The 27,834-nt window shown below is 38.1% G+C and overlaps 1 protein-coding gene across 3 annotated transcripts in view; it reads right to left on the minus strand.

Annotated features, from left to right (window-relative positions):
- Nucleotides 1-3,542: 3,542 nt before the first annotated feature.
- pico overlaps nucleotides 3,543-27,834 on the minus strand; it is an 89,435-nt gene continuing 65,143 nt past the window's right edge. For 2 of the 3 annotated variants that reach the window (XM_065237871.1, XM_065237872.1), the window contains exons 2-4: nucleotides 7,701-8,548; nucleotides 7,217-7,592; nucleotides 3,543-7,141 (exon numbers count right to left, since the gene is read on the minus strand). In XM_065237871.1, coding sequence (XP_065093943.1) covers nucleotides 5,351-7,141; nucleotides 7,217-7,592; nucleotides 7,701-8,548 — 3,015 coding nt within the window. In that variant the 3' untranslated portion in view covers nucleotides 3,543-5,350. Of the gene's footprint in view, nucleotides 7,142-7,216; nucleotides 7,593-7,700; nucleotides 8,549-15,626; nucleotides 15,758-27,834 lie in introns of those variants that run through there. The other variant, XM_065237873.1, reaches the window with a different exon arrangement.

Below are 27,834 nucleotides of genomic sequence, written 5' to 3' on the forward strand. Positions count from 1 at the left end.
TGGTGAAATATATACAAGTAGGCTTAAAAGTAGGTTACATAAATAATACTTACGCCAGCTATCAGTATGTTAAGTGATTATCCTGGTGATTTGTAATCTATTCGTGCAAGTTCGTGCTATCTGTTCGCACACAAAGGTAACGCATGCATTACGTAAAACGATGAGGATGAATTCATAATCTAATACTAACTATTTCTAACGATAGGATAAAATCAACATAGCTTAAACTTAATTGGCGACATTAGATGTTGCTTAAACATATTAGTAAACGGTAAATTAAAGCTTAAGTACATTGAAATTATTGAATTGGACGCCTAGCCCATAGGACCAATATTTGCTATAGTGCCCAATGATTCGTGATAGGATCTTAATGTTCAGAGATTCACCAGAAATTATAAGTTTAATGTGAGAAAGTAACTCAGAGATATGCTAATTAAAGTTTGTTTACACAGCAAAAAATAAATTTTAATCTTACATCCAAGAGGATGCACTTCAATCATGTCGAAAATCTCATGTAATTTGTTTGGCCACACAAATAAACAAACGCAGTAAAAGCAACCTAATGTCAGTTCATGCACTGTATTAATGATAATTTTGCCATTTTTCGCAGGTAATATTACACCATATTTTCGACACGATTGAAGTGCATCCACTTTGATGTGATATTAAAATTATTTTTTTGCTTGAGCTTAAAGCTTACCACCACGAAAGCCTGGTTTGTTATTAAAGATTTTGGAAAATCTGTCCTCAAAACATTATTTGATAGGCTCGGAGAAACATTGGTGACTTTCTACTGAGACTGGCAAAAGAAATGGACGCCCGGTTTTCTCATATACCGCCAATATGCAGAAACAGTTCGAAAAAGTAGTGAAAATTTCTGTTCAGTATGATGCACATGAATAGAGCGTCCATATCATATAAGTTTACATTATATATCATGTAAAGTTCTGAGACATTTCATGCAATGTAGCAAATATTGTATACAGAAGCTCATATTTGTAAACAACATTGTTTACAAGTTGCTCGGTTGCGTGAAATTAAATACAAGTTTACGTGAATGAATGTTTACATCACTATAAAAAAATTAGAATTTTTATCTGTGTACTGCAAAGCAAAACACACATGATCGGAAAAACACGTGTGTATCAGAAAATTTGTGAAAAAAAAACCTACGTCAACCGGTGGGACTTGAACCCACAAATCCCATTCAATACACGGGGGTGATACTTCTACTTAAAACTCATTTCCTGATTTTTCATACTTCCAATCAGTGTTCGGGAAATCATTCCAAAATATCTTTCATTGAGCTCTCCTGAGAGAATATACTAACGTGTAAATATGCAAAACATATCTTTTCAGTATCGTATATTCTATCGTGTATCGAGTATCGTGTATTCTAATGCAAACATTCATTTCAGCAAAAAAAAACTTATAAAAACCTAGTTGGAAATGCTTAATGTCAAATATCAGACTTAAAGTGGTCATTTTATACGATAGATGAGGATATGAAAGTATCGAGTTAATAGTTCCATTACAGTAAGGAGGTGTGAAAATTGTATGTAGAGAGTAGAAAGCGAGCAAAGGTAAATTTTGAGGAAGGCACGAATCGGGTTGACCATCTCCTTTATCAAACTCTCCTGTTGGGGATGCATGGAGAGGGGTATCTCCGCCGCCACCACTGGTAAAAGAGATGATCGCCGATTTGCTCACGTACCTTCGATGTGCGAAAACAGTTCTATCGATTGTTTCACACTCAAGTCGCCATCTGCCGTAAGCATCTACTCGATAGGTTTGGAAATTGCAGCAATTATTGCCTCTCCCGTGTATATGTGAAAACTGCTCAAATGTCAATTGACAGCAATACTTATAACCGAGTTCCTTCCATTCATTTTGGCTAAAAAATGTTCTATTAAAGAAGTACTTAGTTCAGCAAGCCGTACATAACGACCGGCACCATCAACGGCCAAATATATAAAGAAGAATGCCTCCAGAAGCGCCTGCTGTCCTTCCTCCGGTCCCACGAAGGTGACACTCTGTTTTGGCCGGATCTGGCATCGTGCCATTATGTGAAACCGGTGAGGAGAGGAGGTTTAATAAACTAACTTTGCAAAAAAATAGCTATTATGTGTTTATTTATTCCCTGAGAGTTTCAAAAATATCCGACATAAAATGAATTTTTGGTGATCATTTTTGTGTGTTGCATTTTTTTCGAGTACAGTCTTTATTCCAATTCCTCATTCTTGAGAAGTTCGGTTAGAAATCCAAAATATATTGCTGAATCCCCCTGCCCCTTAGAGCATGACGTATTTAATGGATCACCTCTAAACGAATCCAAATTTGAGCGAGATTGAACGGAAGGAATCCCCCGAAGAGAGTAGTGGGTGGTGCCGTTCACGTACCGATTCTCTCAGCTATACTTGAACCAGTTGAGCTGATTTTCTGATCACCGATTGACACTAAACACAATCAAATAATTAGTCAACAGGGTTTTGAAAACACCCGAGAAATAGCGGTGTGCTAGCGGAACCACCCACCGCACTCCTCGGCCGATTTGTGTATGTGGAAACTTTTACCGCATTTATTTTGGGTAGTTTCTTTTATGTAAGCATAACGCTATCTCAGAAAAATTGAGGAAAAGTTTTCGTTCGGATAAAGTTGTTAGAAACATAAAAGCTCAATGTTTAGCTTGGACTTTTTAATACATCTTGTGTACAATATTTCATGCAATAAATCAGATATTCACTTAAAAATTGGCTTCGAAATTAAACTCTGAATTATTTAAAGCGTTTCAAAGTAGGGGATATTAATGTTGTATGCAATAAAATTTTAAAGCCTACTCGCATACAAGAAGAGCTTGAATGTTCGATTAAACATGCCATAGACCTGTACAAGGATGAACGAAATTCACTACCCGAATAAAAAATTAAAAGATGATGGCACCACCACGTTTAATAACAAAACCTGTAGATCTAAATTTACATAGAACGAAAATTACTTTCACAATCTTTTCTTGTTGCTTTCACAAACAAAATATCATCATAATATCTTATTATTCCATAGCTTCATAAAACATTTTTTTACCTAAATGAATGGAAGGCACGCTGGAAGTGATTGCCGTGTAAATCAAATAGGAATCACTTCACCGTTTTTGAAGCTTTCACTTCTCCGTGCAGTGACATCAGTAATAAGGGCCAATTTAAATCATGGACGGCATGGAATGATTGTTTGGGATGTACTTTATTTTCCCATAACAATAATACACAATGGAACCAAATCAATTTTTGGTTGTTAACGGATAAATATACAACAGTGTCTGAATTTGTTGACAAAAAGTGATCGCAAATTTAGTTTTCGTTATGTTATCCTAGATTTATGAAATCAATGATAACAAAGTCACAAAATCGAACCACTAAGTAATAAAAAAAAAACAAGTAAATTCAAAATATTTTAAATTTATTCTCAAGCTCGAACATCACCAGGAGTACATGTGACCGACTCAGCTTAAATCAAATTTCAGTTTCTCAATAAATAACCAACCACGATTTTATTACCTTTTTAATATTTATTTCACGTAATTTGAATCGTTTCGCAATCATTACAATAAAGATAGGATTGCGCAATAGTTTTACGAATATAGATAGTATCAATGACAAATTCATAAAAATTGAATTTTCATCCTCTCTCGCTCTCTAGCTCTCTTCTTTCCATCTACCATCAGTTAGATTCCATTATCCTTTCTTCTTCTATAGTTCACTCCATGAGTATGCGCTGCTATACCCTTTTCCACTGATATTCAGCTTCATTTGATAGTGATTGAACTTAAAATAGTCGAGACGGCTTTCATTTTAATTTTTTTGTTGTGATCCACATGCATAATTTGCTTTCAGTATTCCTACTGGCTGCATGCCTTCTTCTTCTGCGTGAATATTCTATGGTATTAGTTTATGTATTCTGTTTTAGCGTAAAGAATTAAAAGAACACTTTAACTCGCTTTTCTCTAGAATAATCCGATTAAAAGTTTACGAAGGAAGTTCCTTTTACATATTGGCATTTGTTTCCTTTTACGTTCAGAGTATCCGATGCTTATCAAATATGTAATCTTGTCCTAACTTTGCGCTATAAGCAACATTCAGCGGTTGGCTCATTTCTCTGATGTTTGTTTGCTATTGTTTATGTTTTATTTTATTGTTAATTTTTATTTTATTTTTTATGAAAGCACCAATTTTTATTAATATTTCCTTTCTGTATATTTTAAAGTCCAATACGTGGACAGTACAAAACCGTTTATTCCAAAATTGCATGTGTATATTTTGTTGTAAAAACTTCATCGCGTATAGTTATTGTTTCCCGGATAAATTCTACTTCATATAAACTACCGTTGCCAGTGCAAATATCTTGTTCCGTGGTAGCGTTCACGAGAAAGTTACAAAGTGATGTGATTTCGTACCATCCTTCAACTAAAAACACATAACAAATGAGCCAAAGTAGTAGAGTTTCATTCGAAGATAGGTGTGAACTAACTGATCAATTAGGAATCGAATTAAACTTTGAGTACAATTTACCTCGAATAGTACAAATCTTTTACAACAATAAATATTTGAATATTACTTTTTTGTTCACAAGGTCAGCCTATGGCACAATAACTTTAATAAAATAGTGTTTCCATCAAATTAATAATAAATTTTACATACATGTCATGAAAACTTTGAACAAAAAAAAAACATATGATGTACACATGTAGCCAAAATTTATTTCATCTTCATATTGTTCGTGTTGATTCAAGATAGTTATTTGATTCAAAAGTGATTGAGATGTCTTAGCATTATCTAGACCGAAACGTGTCAATCAAACAGAGAAAACTGCACTAAATCATTCACCTAATCGGCTCAGATAAGCAGAAGTATAATAGTGTACAAGTGTAATTTGTGTGAGTGGTTGTGTAAAATATATTGAATCTAAAGTACTTTAGTCTAATATTTGCATTACTTACAATAATAAATTACGTCACGTCCCATTAAACTCATCACAATTACAACTCTTTTCTAATCGAGTTTCGGCAATATCTTGCCCGACACATGTCGGCGTGTATGGCGATCTATACGTAACAATGCTACATTCGGTTTTGACTATCTCTCAAGTCATATTGTGACTAATCCCAGTCTATTTCTTCTCTGTTAAGCCAAATCGTATTTAGATTGGGTTTTTCGCGTTTGAACCCAATCCACATCAACTACTATGTCACTATTTACACTTCACTAACATTGCATGAAGACCCATTGGTAATTCGTTCACATCGGACGGTTCTCTTCACCGTCAACAAACAGTCGGAGAATCCGAGAAAGGCCCAATCTTATAACCTTTGGTGAGGCGTCGCAGTTGTTGTGAGCTGTGTCTTTTCGCTACGCTTTGGGGGTGGTGGAGGTGGTCTTTTCTTGATTGGTCCACCACCGACTACCGGTGGTTGCGAAATTGGATAAGCCGGCTCGACGCCCATGTTACTGCCAAGGTTTTCATACATACTATCAGAACCGTAATGTTCTTGAACCCAATGGCTTACGTTAGCCGATTCCCTGTAGTAATGAGATGAATAGTTTTCAGCCGGCAGATCCCGGAAACCGAGTACCTCGTGCGGAGTAGTTGCCGGTTCGAGTTTACATTTTTGAGCAATCTGCCATTTCTTATTCATAACTCTTTGTAAGTCTTTGAGGAAATCTCTCGGAGGATTCGATGCCGAATCACTCAAACGCTTTGGGGAAGTATAGGAAGTCGATAGACGTGTCGCTTCGGCCCTTGGAGGTGGAAGCGGTGGTGCAGAGTAAACATCGCGAGATGTTCTACGAGGTGAGATTGGCATCTCCTGCACTTCGTCCTCAAAGCACACTTTGCGCCTCAGCAGTACTGGAGATTCGGCAAACGACACGCTTTTAGCCGGCGGTGGCGGAGGAGTTTGAGGCGTCGAAGCATCTCCATTGTATGGCGGTGGAGCTTTATATGGAGGAGCCTTCAGGGCGGATGGCTTCAAAGTCTTTGAGTATATTGGCTCGAGTTTGATATTGTTATTGGTTACCGGAGATGGCAGCGTTTGACTATTGAACATCAAAATTGATTGCTTAATGCTATTAGTAACTTCGAGATTCTCGTTTGTTGGAGTTATGCTCTGAGGTGTAGAGGCCGTGGAAGCCATTGCAACCGTGGCAGAGACTATTGGTTGATAAATCATGTTAATGTCCTCCATCATTGGTTGAGATTGCACAGACACTAGGTTTGGTGGCGGAGGTGGAGGCATTTGGACACTTACTAACGACAACTGAGATCCACTAAAACTATTATCCAACTCGTTTGGAGGAGGTGGTGGGGGTAGCGAATCTAGTGATAATGTAGAACCTGAGAAATTTGTACCAAGATCATCCGGCGGTGGAGGCAGCGAGAATGTGGAATCTGTCATGCAAGAAGGCATCGCTTCCAGCAGAGTGATCGGTTTCGTTGAAGGAGTTACATTATCCTGCTGAGTAATATTTAAACTATTTTTCACTAAATTGCTATTAATAACTAGTGTTGGCATCTGCTGATGAATTACCGGAGTTCCCGGTACACTGTTGGTCGGAGTTGGCGTTGGAGTCGAAGCTGAAGAGCTCATGCTTTCTACTGATCCTCGGTTATTTACAGGCCTTCGCTTCAATGTTCCACTATTGTTGCTCTCTTCGCTTCTCCTTCGACTATGACGCCGAGTTAAGGTGCCACCTCGTTCTGGTGACGTGGGCGAGGAATCATTCAATCGAGTAGTTTCTCCCACTTCCTTCAACTGCCGTGTCATTGATGTCAAAGGTAGATTTGGTTTCATCGAGGGCTTCCGCTTTATCGTACCGGTAGGAAACTCCGAATCGAATCCATTATTCTCATCGGACAGGCAACCACTTGAACTAGAACTTGATGCGCGAGACAGTCGTCCATTATTGTGGACAGGAACTAAATGATTTGTACCACTACCACTGCTGTTACTGCTACTGCCACTGCACTGCGACGGAACGGATGATACAATACTACCCATGGAACCACTTCGTGCTGACGACAGCTTGTCCAGTTCCTCTCGAGCGAGATCATCCGTAAGAGATCGATGGTTATCCAGCAATTTCTTGCCATACTGGAAGTACAAAACAGCGATTATTCAAACTATTTCTCATTTACAACAATATTTCTCATTTGCAACAATATTTACCTTTGTGACTCTTAGTGCCATTACCCAGTTTTCCAGCGTCGCAGCATCCTCAGCGCAAAGCATCTTCACGGATCGTATTCCTTTGGCACCCGGTGGCACCTTGGGACATCGCAGTCCGAATGTGAAATCCGTCGGTGCTTTATGCTTCTTTTTCCAACCCACTCCTCGGTACACCTCATGGCCGGCGAACAGAGCCAAACAAAGAAGATCCTTCACTGAACGCATTTTCTGCTCCTTTGGGTAGTAGTGCAGACCCGATGCCCTTAGTACAAAGTGATATTTTTTCCAGCCCTTCTTGGAATCACTCTTCAGATATAACGGCCCCTCCAGGGGAATCTGATTGTTACCGGAGAAGAACTCATCCAGAAGCATAACCCTGCAAATAATAATACGAGACCATTATAATGATTCAGTAGTTACACTCAAATATATTATTTTGAAGTAATGAGGCAAACAATATGCTTAAAAAAATGGTTAAACTTACCTAGTGTGCTCATCATGGTCACTGCCAGGAGCCATCTGTGTCCCCGGTAGGAACAATTCCGGTGTCTTGAATAGAGAAGTCTTGTCTGGCCGTTTAAGGAACATAACTCGATTCTTAGAATCTCTACTCCACAGCATCAAATTATCAACCAACAGTTCGTGATCCTCGAACAAGCGCTCCATTTGGTGTTCGGGCAAATGTTCGATGATCGCCCAGTTCGGTTCCATTTGAACATGATTCTTGTCGGCCAGTAGTCTAGTAACATGCCCACACGTCATTGTCTCATCCACCAGTAGCGACTTGGAAGCACCATCTGCTGAAAAAGCTTTCACAAACAGCCGTCTCACTGTTGCCTGCTCGAGTTTTTGCAGTGCCAGATGAATCTTTGCTTGTTTGCCAGATTCGACTGCATTGGCAACATTTTGCTGGAGGTTTTTCAAATGTGTACTAACGCTACTGGAAGCAGACGATTCACTCGACATGAGCGAAACGGTATCACTGAATGCTGAATCATTGTCAGGACTGTCGGTTCGTGGTTCACGCAAGGAGCTTATACTGGCTGAACTACTATCCGGAACACTACTGCAACCACTTTCCGATGAAATAGTAGCATTCGTGGCTGCTGAAATGGTCGAATTGGTTCGGCTGTGACTTCTACATTGACGCAGTTCTCCACGCTGCTCCAGAATACTTAGCTCTCCCAAAATTGCGTCAAGCTCGGCTTCGTGTGTTTCCTCTAAATTTGCCATCGAAAAGCGATACGAGTCAGTTCGTTCGGTTGTCAAATTACTTTTTGGGCGCAGCTTAGCGACCGTAGGTGTACCAACAGGATTGGGGATCTCTAGACCCTGAAAAAGCAAAGAGATGAAACAGTACATTAATGACGAGCGATTGTTAATCAATGAGTTTCGAAATTGAATCATTTGAACGAGCGCATAGACGAGCTTATCAAAGTAAAGGGAGAATGATTCAACAAAGTCATAATTTACTCAAGCGAGCACACCATGTTGTTAACTTCAGGACCAACCCCCGCAGTGTAATCCGTGTTTTCTCATTCTACCCAATTTCTATCTAAATCCGTATACGAGAGTGCGAAGTTTGCATCCCTGAAATAATATATGACCACACACGTGCGTCCGTTACAGGTAGGCCTGATTTTAAACAACACCTACCAAGATTGTGTAGCGTACAGTCAACGGAATAAATTAAGAAAACTGTGAAAGCCGCTATTGTGAACAACTAAATCCAATAAAACTGGTGGGCGCTGAAATAGGTAGGTGTATTCCTATTTCATGCCACTAATCATTTATCGCCGACTATCAAGCTAAAATGAAGAAATATATACTTTATTTCCTTGATCCCTTTGCACCCGAACACCGGGGCGGTTCGTTTAGAAGAGTATGTCGACTGAAGTTCACTCGGAGGGATTCCAAGAATCTTAACAAAAAAGAAAATTTTATTATACAATTTCGGTCAATGCTGTCTCGTTCAGTTTAAAATGGCTAGGTACCGCTCTGTTTGATTTTCGACCGATCTGAATCAGCAACGCACGTTTTAAACGGTTCCGGGTTTCACGGAAGAATGCCGTTTGACAGAATGCCGATTGGCCGAATGCCATTTGACCGAATCCCATTTGGTCAAATGCCATTTGACCGAATCACATTTGGCCGAACGCCAATTGGCTGGATGGGTTATTTGACCGAATGCCGATTGGCGGAATGGGTCATTTGGCCGAATACTAATTAATTTCGAAAACATTTCTCATGAGTTCAGAATGAAAAATGTACAATTAGATGAGATTAAAAGCTAGAGCCTAAGAATTCTGATTCCTCGATTAATTCTTAAACTCTATGCTTCATGTTTGGCGGCGTCACCTGTCAATCTGACAATTTAAGAGGGTTCAAAAATGTTCATAAATTGGCATCCCAATTTCAGATAATAAAATGATGCGAAACTATTTTCGACTGACGAGGTTCTGAGTTTACATAGTATCTATAAAAACATTAAAAATAAGGCTACAGACAAAAAATGTAAAAATATATGCACTATATTATACCTAGACAAAAATAATATTGTAACTAGACAAAAATACCAATAAATGATGAATTTAAAAAAAAGTTAGTATGTGGTAGTTTAGTGCAGGCGTTGAATTTTCAAAATAACTCATGCAGCTACTTTTCATGGTTAGTGTTTTCCATTGTAAAAATTGATATGGGCCTGTCTATAAACAATATAGACAGATTTTGTGAGAATTTAGACCTTTGCCCTTCCGTTTTTTTTTATTTATTTGAACCAAAGACAATTGCCTATCCCCTCCCCTTTAACTAACCAAAAGCAACGAAAATAACGAAATTAAAAGCTGGTACCGATTTTGGTAATACACATTTCTGGACATTTTAGCTATTCACAAATTCTAGAACAGTCAATTTTTCCTTAGAGAACATGCCTAATTGTCGTAACATTTTAGGGGGGAGGGAGGTTCAGAAGTTGTGACGGAAAACAAATCAAGGCAAAAAAAAGTTATATGATCTAATGTTAGACTGTAATACTTACTATTGAGAAATGACGATTTATTCGGTTATGTTACAGTTGTAATTCTTGCCTTCATCGCAAGGAATCGATTCTAATTGAGATGCCCCGTTATTTATACACTTCGATAGCATCATTCAAAGGCGCGCCATTTTGTCTGTCAAAATTAGATTCCTTAGCGAAAAAATTAAACAATGGCACCGATGACCATGCATCAGAACCCTAGTCATAATCCCTTCAAACTAGGGAACAACGAATAGAAGATTAAGAGTCACATAGATGAATACTTACTAACTCATGTTTTCCTTGTTTCAAGATCATCCTCGGTCCAGCCAACCGGAGGACTTATCACTATTAACAAGGCATACAAAATAACAAGGAATAAGTTGTTTCTTTGATTACTGAAAAATCCTGTTCCTCTAGCTTAAAGTACTCAGGACTAGGAATCGGTGGAAGATCTTACATCCCGTAACGTACCCCGAAGAGGTGATCTACCCACGTTACGGGGTCTCGATAATCTGACGCGCTTTAATCCTGCATCTTTTTTAATGCGACTCTTAGTTATCTGAGATTATAGAATTATAAAGTACTCAAACGTCCTTTAGCAGCCGGTATGAAAACTGATACAATAGGTCAGTGTCTATCAGAATGCGGAGCACCACTGAATTACAAGCTAACTGTTCTCATATAAGCCTGTAGCTACATCTACACGGAGCACTATCTGAAAAAAGAGGCAATAGGTCATACAGTGCTTTCTCGATTTTGTCAGGTCCATTCTCAAAAATCTGTTAAACTCTTCCTCGAAACCCATTCACTTTTCCAACGATTATAATTAGTGCATTACCAGTATACCATAAAGATCCATCTTTTTATTGAATTTGAAAGATTTGAACTCAAAGTTACGTAACAAATGCAGAAGGAAAAAGTTTTATGCTGTCAAACGAAATCAATTTATTAAAACGATTCGAACATTAACTTGCTCACCCTGTACACTTTTTTCAACCAGAGAATAGTTTACGAGAATTCTTTCCTAGAAAAAATCAAAAGATCTAAGATTTAAACTTACATATACAAATGTCATAATCTTCGAATCATTTTAATAATTATTTGAAGTCTCACACAAAGAAACTTTTACAACTTCTTGTCAAACTTAAAATCCGGACAGATTTTTAAGATCTCTAGCTTAGGATTTCTGGGAAAAGCTGGAGCGTGGAAAAAATCGAGATTACGGAGTGGAATAACTCATCATTTTGATACTTCATAATTCGAAAATATAAGGTAAGGTTAGAAATTTAAAAGAGCATGGAAGAGCCTTTTTGGTGTGAAAACAACGAATTATGTTTTCTTTAGAAAAGATAATTGCGGTATTGAAATTTCATATTCATTAATAGTTTTGAGTTACCTAATTACGAGAAGTGTGAACAGTGTTATCCATAAGAGATAATTTGACCTAATCATTTTTTTTTTTAATTTTTAACAGTAACTTGAAATTGCACCGACTATATTCAAGGAATCATATATTTTCTCAAACACTGAATTTATGGAATATGCCTTAAGCCCATATCGGTATACCGGTATATTCATATTCAATATACAGTGGTATAATACTCAAATATCAATAAAAATAAAAAGCTCATTTTATAATCTTTTCGATTTCTAGATAGAGCTGGAATTAATGCGTAACAGCTTTTGTAAACAATGGCTTCTCTCGATGATTTCTCGAAAGGCTTGACTCTCGCTGTCAAATCAACATTACCATCAAATAGGGGAAGACTTCCCCTACCCGATGATGGATATGTTGGTTTGTGAGTGTATTCGTTCATCCATTTCCATGTTCTTCATTCTTCGAGCCCACAATAAAAATTAACTTGTCACTTTTGTCAAAATGATGTATCTTGGATTCTATTTATCCGTTTTCTAATGTTTTTACATCGTAAAAACCGTATTTTTTATCAAAATTTACTATCTTTTTCAGTAGTACAATTGAAAATTAGAATATGTAGCATTATATTAGATATGTTTATAAGGTGTTGGGGTTAAAGCCGACTAACCTCTAACACAGTGGGGAATCAGGGAAAATATGTAAGGAAAAATCAATCAGTTTTAACAGCTTGTCTACCGACTCGACAATAATCCATAAATTGATCTAACAATCAAACTAACCATGTGGTACGACCAATTGACAGACCAATTGGCAGACTGAAAGCCATAACCTCCAACATAATACGATAGCTAAGTATTAGGTATAGGTAAAACGTTACAAAGGTGGGGAATTTTTTCCTTGATTTCACGTGACATAATTAATGCATGGCCCCTTTTTTACCGTCAGGTGAAATTCTACGAAGCTAATCCAACTTAGAACTGCATTTATGGCCACCATTAGCTTGCTGCGAAACGCCTTTTTTCGATACCGATTGCTACCAGAACGATGTCGTCGGGTTACATATTGATGAAAATATCTTTGGGAAGATTGCGGTACACACCGAAGTGACAACAATACAAAGTGACACTATTCATTGCGGAGTACCAGTCTCTTCGGGGAATCCCATTGAATCTCGTCTTGGAAATATCTAGAGTGGTATGCTCCACTTGGTGGACAGCGTCCCTTGTATCCCGGAGAAGCTGGTTCAGAGTAGGTGCCAGTGAGGACGGAAGGCGTGCTGTCAGGGATTAAGGTATCGGTTATCATCCAAGTAGAACACGAGTCTACGGTTGACTCTCCAACACCTTGCTGAATTAGCAGTTTGGGGAGATCAAACGAAAGTCCCAAGGTTCCCTGCTTCGGCATCAGGACGACCATAATGTGTTTCTAATCTCCTCTAGGATGGAATTACCCAGCCATTCCTTATTGAGATGGCCAAGGAGTGTGGACCTGCTTTCCGACGGTAGTTTCTTAAGGCAGCTATAAAAACGCAATATTTGTGAAAAATGCTCATTTATTGCGTAACGGCGCCGGTGGTGTAGTGGTAAGCGTGATTACCTCTCACCCCAGCAGGCCTGGGTTCAATCCCAGTCGGCGCCGCCGGGATGTTCTGAGGCATAACATCTCTGATCACGCCTTCCTTCGGATGGGAAGTAAAGCCGTTGGTCCCCGGTTCATGAGTTGATGGGTCGATAGGTAGGGTCCAGGTGTGGGAGCTGCCTTCCTGGCACGTCGGTAGCATTGGTGCTCAGCACGGAAAACAAGATCGACGGAAAAAACAAAAAAAAAAATTTATTGCGTACACAGAGAAAAAAATACTCTAAATTTAAGTTCTTTTTACTTAATTTTAGGTAATTTTGAGTTTTGCATCCCACTCTCACTTTTTGTTGTTGTCAAAAACGGAACGAGAGATTCGACTTTCTCATGACTATCGTTCAATAAGCTACTAGTGAGTATATGAGATATTCTCAAATATGAGTCAATTGAACTTAATTTTGGGTAGAAAATACTCACGAGTAATTAACCATTTTTGCCGTAGTCAAATGTAAACTACTATAAGCGGTTTACTGAAAATTAGCTTATTGAACGGAACATGGGAGATGAGTGAAAAGAACTTAATTTTGGGTAATTTTTCGGTTCCGTGTAGCTACTGTTGATTGACTGTCGTGTCCGTGTGGAGCGACGAGCAACCGTATACCATGAGTTTCCAAAATAAGAATTTTCTTAAGAAGCTTAAGCTTAAGCAAATTAAAGTTTCCCAACAAAAAAAAGGTATGGTAACATCATCATCCCCAATTATATAGAGTTATGAACATACGCCACAGTTCATAAGCAACGTTAATTGTCTTTAACTTTGGTTGAAGATCGTGTGAGTTGTCTTCCTACATACATATGTTCTGTTCATCTACGCTTTTTTCCATAGTTTTAGTAAGCAACAGCAGACAAGTTTGAATGAACTATGAACAAATTGAAAACATTCATCAGATTAGCCCAAGTGCCCCAGAAAGGTAAGGACCATAACAGTTTAAAGATGCTTCTTACAACATGTCAGAATGCTATTCCATTTATCCGTGTTTTCTATCGCAATATACTATAGTGTGTCACCACAGAAAAATGTTGGTATTTAAATTAATTGGGCTTATCCGCTGTTAGTTGGCATGCCTTTCCGTATACACAGATGTAATTTTCATTCCACTGTAACTGCGTGCGATTATTACCGCACAGATCGACGATGATTTGCATGCCAAAGCTAATCAACCTTCACTGGCGGCGTCGAGAGCAGAACAGTTGTTCTATACTGATTGACGACCCGACCCGACGTCGTCGTCGTCACTTTTACTGGGGCACGTTAACTAACCGACTCACAGTCAGTGGTAGACAGCATTTACGGTTGCTAAAAGCTTTTAACGTTGTTATGTTTCTACTGGTAATAATGGCTTGAGTCGAGTGAATTGAAGGATCTACGTATATTACCCTTGCCTTTGGACAGGGACTTTCATTCCAGTAGTTTCATTGTTATTGTGCCTTCTCATCATCGACATCGGGTGAAGCAACTTGTCACGTATCAATCATTTCACTTTCCTTCAGACCAGCAATACCAAAGCAAATTAAATCTCAAAGTCACGTCAGTAACTGGGGCTATGGAGCGAGTTTAATCAGCGGCTATTCGGTTTACACTCTGCTCTGAAGAATTATTCCGCGCGTAAACAATTTACCGACACCATCATACAATATACGATGCCTCAAGAGAACGGAGATAGATAGGTACGTGCTCATGTGAGGCATGCGTGAACGCAGATTGCATGCATCAACGCTGCCGCCGCTCGCCGGGGCTTTTTGCAGGCCAACCAGTTTTGCAGCCACTAAGCTGTGTCCAGTTTACACTGTAATTGAAACCACACATTTGCTTTATTTCCAACTGTTAGATTTTATATCAAATTTTGAATAATAAATTAACTATAGCTCTCGATTAACGAAGACAAAACTTTTGTTTGGATAAAACGCTCAGCTCAAAAAATACCTCTATTTAATACACCTGTGCATTTTTTTCCAGCCAAATTTATGACTCAGTGTAGCTCCGGAAAGATGCAATGTGAAACGATCGACAGCAGTAAAGAGTAGAATCCGACTTGGATTATATAATTACCGGTGTAAAAACATCCACCGGGTTTCGTCTTGGAAAAATATTTCCGTTTTTGTCAATGCTGTTCTTCTTTCGTCGAGTGTTCCCCTTTCATCCCGAGATGCAAGGATACTTTCCCCCATTCTTCGTTTAAAATCGAAATCGATAGTGGGACATCCGGCTGACTTGCACCGATTGGATTGAATTAATCTTGACAGCCCTTGTTTCAGATTTCAAATAATAATTCATATGACCATAACATTTCAATCTCATTTTTTCTTATGTTATTGCTCTTCATTAAAAAAAATAGTTTGCATTCGCACTTTCCAAGTTGTCTTATACAGTCACTTACGGTTTAAACTGCAATCTTCATCACATTAATATAATACTGAACTAAAAATTTGCTAGTCACTAGAATCTGCGAAAATTTCCCGAGCAAAATACCGTGTCTGTGCTTCCCTCCTGCAGATAAACTCTACTAGAAGAGAAAATGTTCTTTTTCGCCGTCTACTGCCCTGCTGCACCGAACCAGCACTATACTTTCAATGAAACACAGTTGCATACAACCAAACCAGACACAGTCTACCACTACTGCCAAAGGTGCTGCCGCACACATTTCACATCGGGAAACTGCAGTACAAAAGCGATCAAATGTATTGCGTCGCACGACTACCAGCTGATACATTTTGACCACTATGACACCAATCGTTGCTCACTGTGTTACATAGTAGGCTACTTTTAGTAGTAACCACGGTCTCATAACACATGCACACGCCGGAACGTGTAGACGGTCGCTTCACGTGTGCACCAACACGTTGGTACCTAGCTCAGAGAGAGATTTTCCCAATCACACATCTGGCTTTCCACCCATCCCTACTACTGCATCGCCTGCCATCGTTGTCGTTTCTGGTCTCCTCGAGGAAAGCTGTGCCGACTCATACAAATTTCAGCGTAAGCGGAATAAAATAAACATAAAATCGCCTTAGACCCAGCAGGCTATTTTCCCTCCACCCACACACTCGTTTGGTCGCACTGCAAAGGGGGTATATCTTTGATATGGACATGAATGGAACCGGGTCATGGAAAAAAGGCTAACTATCCGTGTGTGTGACGTCGTCGGTCGGTTGTTGGGGCAAAGCGACAGTGGACAAGCATGACAGTGGGACAAGCAAGACAATTTTTCTATTCGTTCGCATTGTCGATAGGTAGGTACCGTAAAACGGGATGGAGTTGATCAGTGGAGTGTACTGGATCACAAATATTTCACATCATGTTCCTCCAAGACCAATAATTTTATTGTTGTTGTGTTTTATTGTAGAGCTTAAGGATGCGTCCTATTTCCAATGCATCATTACAAATAAAAAAAAATCTATAGAAAAATAATAAGAAAGTGTAATCAACTCAACCCCGTTTTACGGTACCTACCACACTCATCGCACTAGCACGGAAAGAAACAATCCTAGTATGCTGAAGTGGCCGGAATGGAAGCATCGTGACTCGAATCGCAGTATGTATCTAGCTCCCGGAACCGATACGTGATGCGGAAGGGAAGAAGAAGGCAAAATAGTTTGCTCTGAAGACTGTCTCCGACTGCATTCACGTACCATTCACAAAACTCGACGTTCTGCTGCTCGTCTGCTAATATACAGCTGATGCAGTACGCATAGAGAAAACCACATGGGAGCATGTATTAAATACGTTACGTGAAATTTAGGGTAAACCAACCCCCCCCCCCTTTCATCGCGTTTTTCCTATACCTAATGCATTGCTAGTCACAGATCTGTGAACTCCCTCCTCCATAAAGCGTGACGTACTTATTCGATGCTCCCTATGTAGGTGCACATGTTACGTAGGAGCACAGAACGACGAAAGAAAAGTACATTACTGCATATTCTCAACGATAGTACGTAATGGAATTGCTGTTACTGACGATGTAATATTATGGTTGGTTGTCTTTATTGAGGAGATTTTCAGCCAGACGCTGGTTCATCGCCGGCCGATGTAATATTATGAATCTTAACTATATTCAATGAAGGAAAACAAAAACATGCAATACTTGGACTATAATGCTGCACATTTATATTGGTTCAAAGATTTGAGGTAAGCAATTTAACATTTATTCCAATGAATTACATTCAATACTGACTTGTGCTATTGTGCTATTATCAAACTCATAACGAATTTTCAAGTAAATTCTTCTCCGATATTATCGACTTTCGCACCTTTCGCGAAGCTATGGAAGAACTGTACCGCGCCACCGACACACAGAATTTCTACGAGAATTTAACGCGCAAAGGCTACGTGTCGTAGGTTGATATGTGCAGAGAAAATCTTCTCACGAATGAGTGTGAGGTTATCGAGAAGTGGAAGCAGTACTATGACGAGTGCCTTAACGGCGATACTGCAGAAAACAAAAGACGGCCCAGACCTCCAGGAAGTCTAGGAGCAGATCAGTCGGTTAAAAAACAATAAAACCGCTAGTGTTGACCAACTACGAGTTATTAAAAGACAGTGGTGAAGCACTCGCTAGCGTTCTACACAGGGTAATTTCCAATATATGAAAGAAGGAGCTATTGCCGAAGCAGTGGATGAAAGGTATCATGTGATCAAAATACAATAAGAGTTGACAAATTACATGAGTGGAAGAGCTTCAAGAGAAGATAATGCTAGTCTACCACCACGAGATCGAAATGGCGGTGATGAAATCGAGATGGTAGACTAGTTCGTGTATCTGGGCTCACTGGTGACGGCCGATAATGGCACCACCAGAGATATAAAAAACGCATTATGTCGGAGAATAGTGCTTACTTTGTACACCGCAAACTGCGCAGTTTGCGAAACTGTTGACAGTTAAAACTGAGCAGCATTTTAATTCTATTCACAATTTTATCATGTGAAAATAGTACATCATCCATGTTATTAATAATTTACACACATTGCGACAAATTGTAACAAAACGGTCCATATCTTGCTGACGGCAATAAATAAATAAATGAATAAATAAAAACACTGAATAGACCGATAATCAAGACATGGACTATGCTCGTGGAGAACCAACATGCCTTTGATGTTTTTAAACATCAGGATTTTTCAGTAATCAAAGCTACACATTTTAGTCCTTGTTACTTTTTATGCCTTGTTGATAGTGACAAGACTCGGCTTTGTCCACCGAGGATGATCTTGAAACAAAGAAAAAAAAGGGGTTAGTTAGTCTTCATCTATGTGATTCCTAATCTTCTATTAGTTGTTCCCTAGTTTGAATTGGGTATGACTAGGGTTCTGATGCATGGTTATTATCGGTGTCATTCCCTAATTCTGTTGCTAAGGAATCCAATTTTGACTGACAAAGTGGCGCGCCTTTGGAGATGTGTTACACTCCGAAGGGAATAAAGAGTGGGACCTTTCAATTAAAGTGGGATCCTTGCGATAAATGCAAGAATATCAACTGTAAAAAAAAATCGTATACTTCATCATTTCTCAATAGTGATAAAGTAATACGACATGCACTAAACTAAGGACACGGCATATACCAAAATACATAAAATTACTGGTCGCAATGGTATCAGGTACCGAACAGAGGAAAAAATCGTAAATTGCAACAGCTGCTGGGAGAAGCATCCACAGTGCTGTAAATTCTCAAAATCAATTTTTTTTTTTTTTTTTAAATTCTTTATTTAAGAGATTTTTAGCCTTAGGCTAGTTCATCTCTAGCTCGAAATCAATTGAACATTTGATGAAAATGAGAAAAACAGCATCCTTCGAATGGGAGATGTCAGTTTTTTTAGTCATTTGACGAAGGCATGGGTCATTCTCATTTGAGGAACGCTTGATATCATTCAATTGAGTCTAACCTACACACACACATGGAACATAAAATTTACATGACATTAACCCGAGATTGGGTCTACATCACTCTTAAATTGATGCGACAACAGATCGACATGTCTGTTCGAGACCATTTTTAGAGTTTATCCGCATATCAATTGATAGTGAGCGTGACTCAATTGACATGAGGTTCGTTTGAAAAAGTGGCTCTTCAATGGATTAAAAGCATGGCCGATTTTTACAACAGATGTCGATAGTAAAAGTAGTAAATAAAAAGTTACGGCAATTAATTTTGTATGCAGAACTGGAAATTGTTGATTACTGTGAACATTTGTATGCACACACCCTAACAAATGCTTTTTTCAGTTTTCGCTTCCAAAATCAATCCCGACCAACCATTTCGTTAAATTTCTTTAATTTTCGAAACATCGATCTTCAAAGGCATTCATATGAAAAATCCATAGCGATCGTCACCAATGTATAAATGTAAAGATACTAAAAGCCTGATCGTGAATCATTTATAAACATCTTTATCAAAATGTTGCTACTAATCGTTACCTATGTAAAAATATCGGTTCGTGTTGTCAGATCAAAATAACAATACACGATACTGATATTTTTGGGATTTATTTTTATCTGCATAATTGCTAGGTTTCGATCCCGTGCCATCTAGGGTGTACTGATTTCTTTGTTGGTAGCTAATCCTCGGGTCTACAGTTGCTGTTGATGAGCTTCTTAACGACTGGCAATCACACTCCAGTATATGGTGTTTTGAAATTTATGTACATCTTTTCAAAAATGAACTCAAAATTTATTTGTCATATCCATAACCAAAGTATAAAGTTCCCTCATTCGATTCAAAATGCCGAGAAATCTACCACGCTTGCTATCGCGGATTCTTAAGAAATGGCCGAGAGCGTATCGACGTAAACCTAAAGAACTATAATGGCAAACATGGCCATCGATCAGTCTTCCCATTAATTTTCCGGCAGATCATGCTTCTCTCGATGAAGAACCAAATGTGTCGATAACTAATATAAACATTGCCATCTGTCATCTAGTGTGTATCAAATTCTCTTTACCCAGCGATGCAAATCGATAACAAGGAGATTATAAATGCGCATCGATGGCAATCTATATTGTTCTTTGCCAAAGTTCAACGTTACGATGGTATCAGTATTTCAAATATTTTTAGATGAATATTTATAAAGAAAACTATAGTCCTTGTGCCACATCGAAATTAGAAGAAATTTAGTATGGCATCTTTATAGATTACTATCATGCGAACGATAAAGAAATTATCTTAAATGTAAGTATCGATCAATAAAGGTTTTTAAATATATTCATCGAAATCAATGAAACTTGAAAGTAAAAAATTACCGACATTAATCTTTATTTTTATATGAAGAACTTTGAAGAAGTTTCACGAATGGTTGGTCGGGATATTTAAAAAAAATGTTAAAATCTCCATACATTATTTTTCCGGTCAACTTTTTGCCCATAGGTGGAGCTATACTGTCAGAAGTGGTGAGATCAAAACTGACAGCCTACAGTGATCTATTGAAATAGAGTAGAGAACTACTTCGGCCTAAGCGCCCATTTTGGGCCTATCAAGCAAAAAACATCAAATAAAGCCATGATTTTGACTTTAACAGGTAAATTATGCGTTTGGTACGATACTTTAGTTCAAATACTACCGAACGAAGTCAATAATAACACGTGATATGTTTGTTTGCACCCAATATTCTCAAAAACAAATGAAGCGTTCCGACCGAATCAATCTTTATCTTCATCCGATAGGCTGAAGTGAATTCATCGGCGTTTCAATGCGCTAGGCTGAGTTTAGAATCCGTAGGCCGTGTTTGGCGTCAAGAAGCAGTGTTAGACTTTTAACAATATCTAAACAATTTGTTTCTCTTTATCAAATCTTACGGTACGTATGGAAAGGTAAATAAGTTTGAAAGCCATCAGTAATAAAAAACATTCCGTTTGGTGCTAAACTACGCTATATTAAGAAAGACTAAAGGCCCAAACGCAATGACAGTGGAAGCGGAACGGAAGCGGCAGCGGAAAAGCCCGATCTGAGTAAGCCTACGTGTCGGATTGAAAACTAGTTAGAATGAAATCGACTTCGGTTGGGCATCTGGAAGTCATTTGTGACAACTGTCAAACTTTCCGGTTCCGTTCCGCTTCCGTCCACATTGCGTTTGGGCCTTAAGTGCGGGTTGTGCTTAATAGGCCGGAAATGGGGTAGTTAACTGTACGAGAAACGTTGCTTAGAAGTGATTGAATCGTTGTATTGGATCGTCTTCAATTGAATGATACGAAAATTAACAGCAAATTAACGTCCATTCGTGGGCTGTGCAAGTTGGAAGAATGTCAGACGACAGTGACAACGAGAGACGAAGATTGCGCAGCGGGCAAGGTGCATCGATCAGGTGGAAGGCGACCACAGACTACTAGCCGTCTGGCGACGTGCAGCCATAGATTGAGTGGGATGGAGACGACTGCTGTGTACAGTAAAGACACCCAGGCGTTAACCTTACCAGTACCGTTAAATTTTTCATTCTTTACAACCCTTGTTTAGTGTTGTCAGATTTTTTTTTCAGTAATTCATTAGGAAGTTTTAAATCCAATGTTTTTCTTTACAAATGATGCATTCTATCGCTTTAAAACTAAAATTTTGCGTAGCATTTATTTTGGTGCTGCGATCGTTGAAAACCTACTTATTTTACTTAATTTAAGGTAGCTGAATGCGAAAATGATCGAATTCGTATCGTTAAACGTTTTATGTGAAAAGCATTTATTTAATTGCCGTACATTAGCCGGGTTTAAACAAATTTTGCATCAACATTCACAGTTTTTTGAAAATTATAACTTCTGCAGTAATTTCAACACTAGATTCATAATTTGATTTGTTTGACAGAACTGACTGTGTTTATCGATTTTTTATCTTGAATATCCTTAGTGTGCTCTAGGAAAGCGCCTCTTTAAATCATTATGTATATAAATGACAAGCGTCGAATTTTCAGGTTATGATAACAATCTTTCTGCCGATGATACTATTCACAGCAGCTTGAGATTGTTTGCCTTGCTGATAAATGGGCGCTTCCGGGCAACTTTACTATTCAACCAGCCGCTGCCTTGCTGACACTGTTCTTCCTAGCAACATTCACCCTATTCACCGTTTTGCACATCACAAACCACCAATTTTCGGATACACAAGGGAATTGGTTTCGAAATCACTGCGTTCCCCATTTTGTTTCAAAACATGTCAAAATATCAAAACATAAACAATCAAGGGGTATACCGATAGAAACTTATTGAAGTGGGTACTTTTTTGTCATTGTTTTTTTTTCAATACAATTTTTTCTTTAAGTTAAGCTCCTTTTTCAGTATTCCATAAGTGAAACTTTAAAATAATATAAAAAATAAGAATTCAAAAACACTACAGTGTGTTTACTTTAATTCAAACCAAATAAATGAAAAAAAATTAAAAAAATGATGAGGTGGGCTCTTTATTTTGCCATCAGTGCGTGTACCGTAGCACACTTAAATGAATGCTTGCGTTTTTTTTTTTGAGAAGATGGTTTCAAAATTAGTAAAAGTCATCATACTGAGGTAGGACCGAGTAGAAATTTGATGGTGAGACAATTACGGAAAATCAAATATCTTAGAGTGATTATTCATGATAAACTCAAGTTCAATTCTCATATTCACATTGACAACTTGCCAAAAAAATATGATATTCTTTATTGATTGACAAATGTATAGCAGAATACAAATCAATAATTTGTACATTTAGGCGTTTCCCGCCCATCATAGTTTTAGCCAATGAAACACAAATACCGAAATTACAGCATTTGCAGCTTAAAATAATACGTTTGATATTTAGATGGCATAGACTAATACCCCGTTCACATTACAGCGTATATCACGTGATTTACACTCATACATCTAGTTTTCACTGGAAATCCTATGTATGAGTGCTCATTGCAAGACAGCCTATATTACGTGATATAGGCTGTAATGTGAACGGGGTATAACTTCCTCATTGCTACTCATTATCATCATCATTTCTTTTACAATTACCCTCGTTGCATCCACGATGAAAATGTGTACGTATGCCAAATATTCATTGGAGTTTTTCTCAAGAAAATTATTCGAGAATTCAACCCATTCAAAAGATACTATAATACCCCGGACAGACTATGGCTTATATCATGTAATATAGGCTGTCTTGCAATGAGCACTCATACATCTAGTTTTCACTGGAAATCCTATGTATGAGTGCTCATTGCAAGACAGCCTATATTACGTGATATAAGCCATAGTCTGTCCAGGGTATAAGACGTGCTGTATCATGCTGCAGAAAAAGAGCATTGGAAATCATTTCTTACCCCCCTGATTGAAATAGAGTGTCTTCCCTGCTTAAGCCGTTCGACACCCTAGCTCACCTTTATTTCCAGCACCGAATGCTAATATTGTAATATTGTCAATCCCACTAGCGAAAACCGATTTTAAGCTCTTTCTATACTTTAGTAGTGCGCATTACAGCGCATGATTGTTCAATTACGCACTACTCTAGAAAGGGCTCAGTATAAGAGAGGAGCGGACTGGCTGGTTTTGAGTCAAAGGAACTGTCAATGCCAGAGCCAATCGACCAGCACCTATCTTGATTGGATTGGCAGTGTTGCTAGAAATCTAGAAGGCATAGGTTACCAAGGTACTTTGTTTTGAATCCGCTCTCTTATACTAGCCGTATCTACTTCCGACACTATATATTTATAACTTATAGAACGAGCGTAAAACCGATTTTCGCTAGTGGGTTATTCCAGTTTTCAACTGTAACGACAATATGTAGTTGATAGAGGATCGCACCATAACGTACATATAGATTTCATTGGACACATAAGGTTCATGTGATTTAGTGGTGCGATTTCCAATTATGGGATCACATGAAAGTTATGTGAAATTCAGATGGATATTTTCCACTGGTTATTTGATTTATTTTATGAGTGTACCATGGGAAAATACATAAATAGTTAGCGAGTTGTGTTGTTTGTATTACCGAACATATTAATTCTACTAACAATTACTGACACATACTAGGAATAGAAAATTAAATTAAAAAAGAAGAATTCAATTGAAAAACGAACATAAACATATTTTACAACATTATTCGTCGTGCAACTAAGCTCACATCCCATTTATCTGAGCTCAACCAACGAATTGAATGCAACTATTGACTGTTTTCCAATTGAATTTTGTTTTGTTCCACCGTACGCCCGCATTTCTTCCGGAAATGTTACCGAACTGGAAAACTCGGACGTCTAAAGTAACTGTGCAACTAGGGCAACAATTTTCACTCAAAACTATCACCCTGATACGTACGTGACACAACACCCGGATACATAAATGGACAGGATACCAGGCAGCAACAGTAGATCCAAAAGTAAAATCATAGATACAGTTTAGTCATGTCTTACCGGCAAGGATATCTCCCGAAAGAATTATACGGGTTCGAAAATTTGATACGTTGATGTAGCGAAGCAGCACTTTTCGCTGGCATCGTTTCTCAAATGTGTCATTTGAGCCTTTTACCTTGCTGTTTAATTTTCGTAACATTTTTTACGAGTTAAACGCAAAAGCGCATGCGTTCACTTTGAAATCGATACACTCCGGTGTGTGATGGGATCTGCTCTCAGGTTTAATAGACATTCGTTCGGTTGGAATGTGCGCTAGCACCAACTACTTGTCCATTCGCTGGCAACGATTTGCAACAAATTCAATCATTTAGCAATTTTTCCTCATTTAGAGATAGACGGGTGTACCAGACAATTCCCATTTGGGAACGGAAACCAAAAGCTACCAACCGTTGCAATCGAAAGCGAGGGTTGAATTACACCCTTCGGAGAGCAATAAATTTCGATTACGTGTATTCAGTTCAATTGTGTTTCAATCCAGAACAAGTGGCTCATCTTATAATGTGTGGGAAAGGATTTAAACTGCTACATCGTTCATCCACTCTGTGAAATACACTTGCGAATCTGCCAATATCGATAAAGACACATTCGCAGCATCTCTCCCAGTAGATTACGTATATGCCGCTTTCTTGGAAATACCGTCCAAAAGGTAGCGTGTTTCGGATGAATCACCTCCCGAGAAGTTGACGCTGATTCAAGATTTCATCTCACCCGCACGTTTGGCGGATTGTTTTTTTTTTTTTTTGTCTCTTTTCTTTCTCCACTTGAATGTTTACTCTCGTTCAGTTTCATTCATATTTCGAAACATTAGCGTGAAAATCGTACGCACGGGATACAACCGTGCGTATAGCCCCAGACAACCATCACCGTCGTTGGCCGTGGAGGAAGAGCGAGAGTCGTAAAAAGTGCGTGATACCCGTGCTGGGATTTCCTCTGCCTCGTCCCTTTCTCTTCATGGCTTCTGGTAGGATCTCGACACACAGATGTGTGTGATGATTCATTCTTATAGCCCCCAGCATCAGACGGATTTTGTACACACCCACAAAGCGGTTGTCGATCCGTCTAAATCAATTTAGGTTTGACGGAACAGTCACCATCATGATGTTGGGGGCTGGGCTCGATGGATATTAATTTGATATGATATATTAATATGGGTCGTTCTAAGCGGTGCATTCTTAATGACTTGTTTTATTTAAAAGATCGAAATCAAATGATCGAAAATTGTGCTCCATAGAAGGACTAGGGCTCTGTCTAGCATCCATAACGCGTCATAGAAAAGTGATATTTGTAAAATTGGAACAAAGATTGCAACCACAATGACTTGATAAGATAAAATATTTAGATTCCTATCGGAATACGCACATAACTTAAAGTCAATCTTAAAGTCAAATAGAAACAACTTTGCAAACATTTTTAATCCATTATTGTGAAATTTTTTAACCGGCAATTTTTAAAAGTTGAACAATAATCTTCCCATGTACGAAATATAAAAATTAACCAAGTTTGGGTTCATGGTTTTTTTCAAGTGCGAGAAAAGTTTACAAAGCTTGCGAAAGATGAAAAATTTCTAAGACCAACTTCTTCGAAAAAAATATAATTAAGATCAGCTACTTGAAAGTTTGCTTATGTTTGAAGCCAAAAAAAGAGTCAAATTTCTCTAAATCCTATTGACATGGTACCTATTTTGGTTTGGTTGTAAAAATCAAATTATTATCAGATTTTGATGAAACTGTTTGCCAATTAAAGCTATATTTATCTACTTTGATTTGCGTTTTAGTAGTAATAACAACCTCTCAATTGCCAAGGCATAAATGTAAATGAGTTTACGCCAGGGTGTTTAAATGAGTGATCTCAATTTTTCTCCTAATCTCAGACTTTTATTTTAGCTCCAGGATCATTTTTTTAAATTGTCTCTAATGTGTGCAACGAACGTGTGGAACGAAACTCTTCGGCTTTAATCGTTCCAGCAACTTTTTGAATAAGAACCCCTAAGGATTCCTTCCAAATGTGTGGCACATGTCCAGTCTGCAATGATTCATTAATATGGTCCAGCAAGATGTGGCTAATTACCCGAAAGCAACCTTTAATAACTCTAGCATTAACATATTCTACTCCAGTGATTTTGATATTTTTTCATATATGTTGAATCTTTAAAAAAAATCAAGATTATGTATCGAATTCAATCTTCTTTCTCAAAAAAAGAGTGTTGAAAATTGTTCCAAAGAATACTTTAAGCACCGGAGATGAACCAACTTGCGGCTGAAAATCTCCTAAATAAAGAAAAAAAAACAAAAAGAAAACTCTAAGCACAATCTCTCATTTTTCAAAATTCTGCCCAATGACCCATCAATGTCTGTACAAAGTACATATAGCATACAATATTCTAAATCAGTTTTCAACCACCAAATGAGTTTACATTTTAGGAGCCAAATCTGGACACGAAATGGAACCATTTAAACACTCGAAAGCGAAAATTTAAAATTTTGCATTACTCTACTATACATACATACGGAAGCAAGACACCTACACATAGGGGCGATTCAAATATGACATTCATAAGTTCTAGTGGTCAAAGTATGGGTTTAATAAACCCAAGGTTCTTGGTTTGGGCTTAAAGCTTTATTATATTTTCTTATTACATATTTTGGTTTAAAAGTTAAAAGCTACATTCATTAATTTAGTAAAAGATTTCAACTCGAATAATTCATAAATTTGGGAATCTTGGTTGCGTTACATCAAAATACCTCATGATATCATGAATATTATTCATTTGTAATTTCATAAGATTAAAACAGGCTATGTTCATGAAATCATGAACCATTTATTGCATTTCAGAAATTTTATTTGATCCCATAACATTGAACAATTTAGAAAAACTTAATTAGAACATGATTTAGGCCGTATAGCCAATTAGGAAAGCACTAGTGCCATAACTGGCTGGCACACTTCACCTATTTATGTTTCTGGCATGCAGTACTATCAGGAGTCCTATGGGGAAAATTTAGCTATAACCGATTATTAAATCATCACACTGCAAACCCCAATTATTAACTTCATCAGCCACTCGCTGCCGGTCTCGGTAAATTGAATTCTAAATGATCGGAACTCTTCAAAAGTGACCATAAATCCTAGAATGTGACGACCCCACTCCTGGGTGGAGAAGAGCAATTATCATTTTATAATACGAAAGGGTTTCATCTCAATTCAACCCACGTTCCATTCACGCCATAGAACGACACTGTCCTGCTG

The sequence above is a fragment of the Ochlerotatus camptorhynchus genome, unplaced genomic scaffold (assembly GCF_037179485.1).
Source record: "Ochlerotatus camptorhynchus isolate MF236.1 unplaced genomic scaffold, CSIRO-AGI_Acam_v1.1 ptg000655l, whole genome shotgun sequence".
NCBI classification, from domain to species: domain Eukaryota; kingdom Metazoa; phylum Arthropoda; class Insecta; order Diptera; family Culicidae; genus Ochlerotatus; species Ochlerotatus camptorhynchus.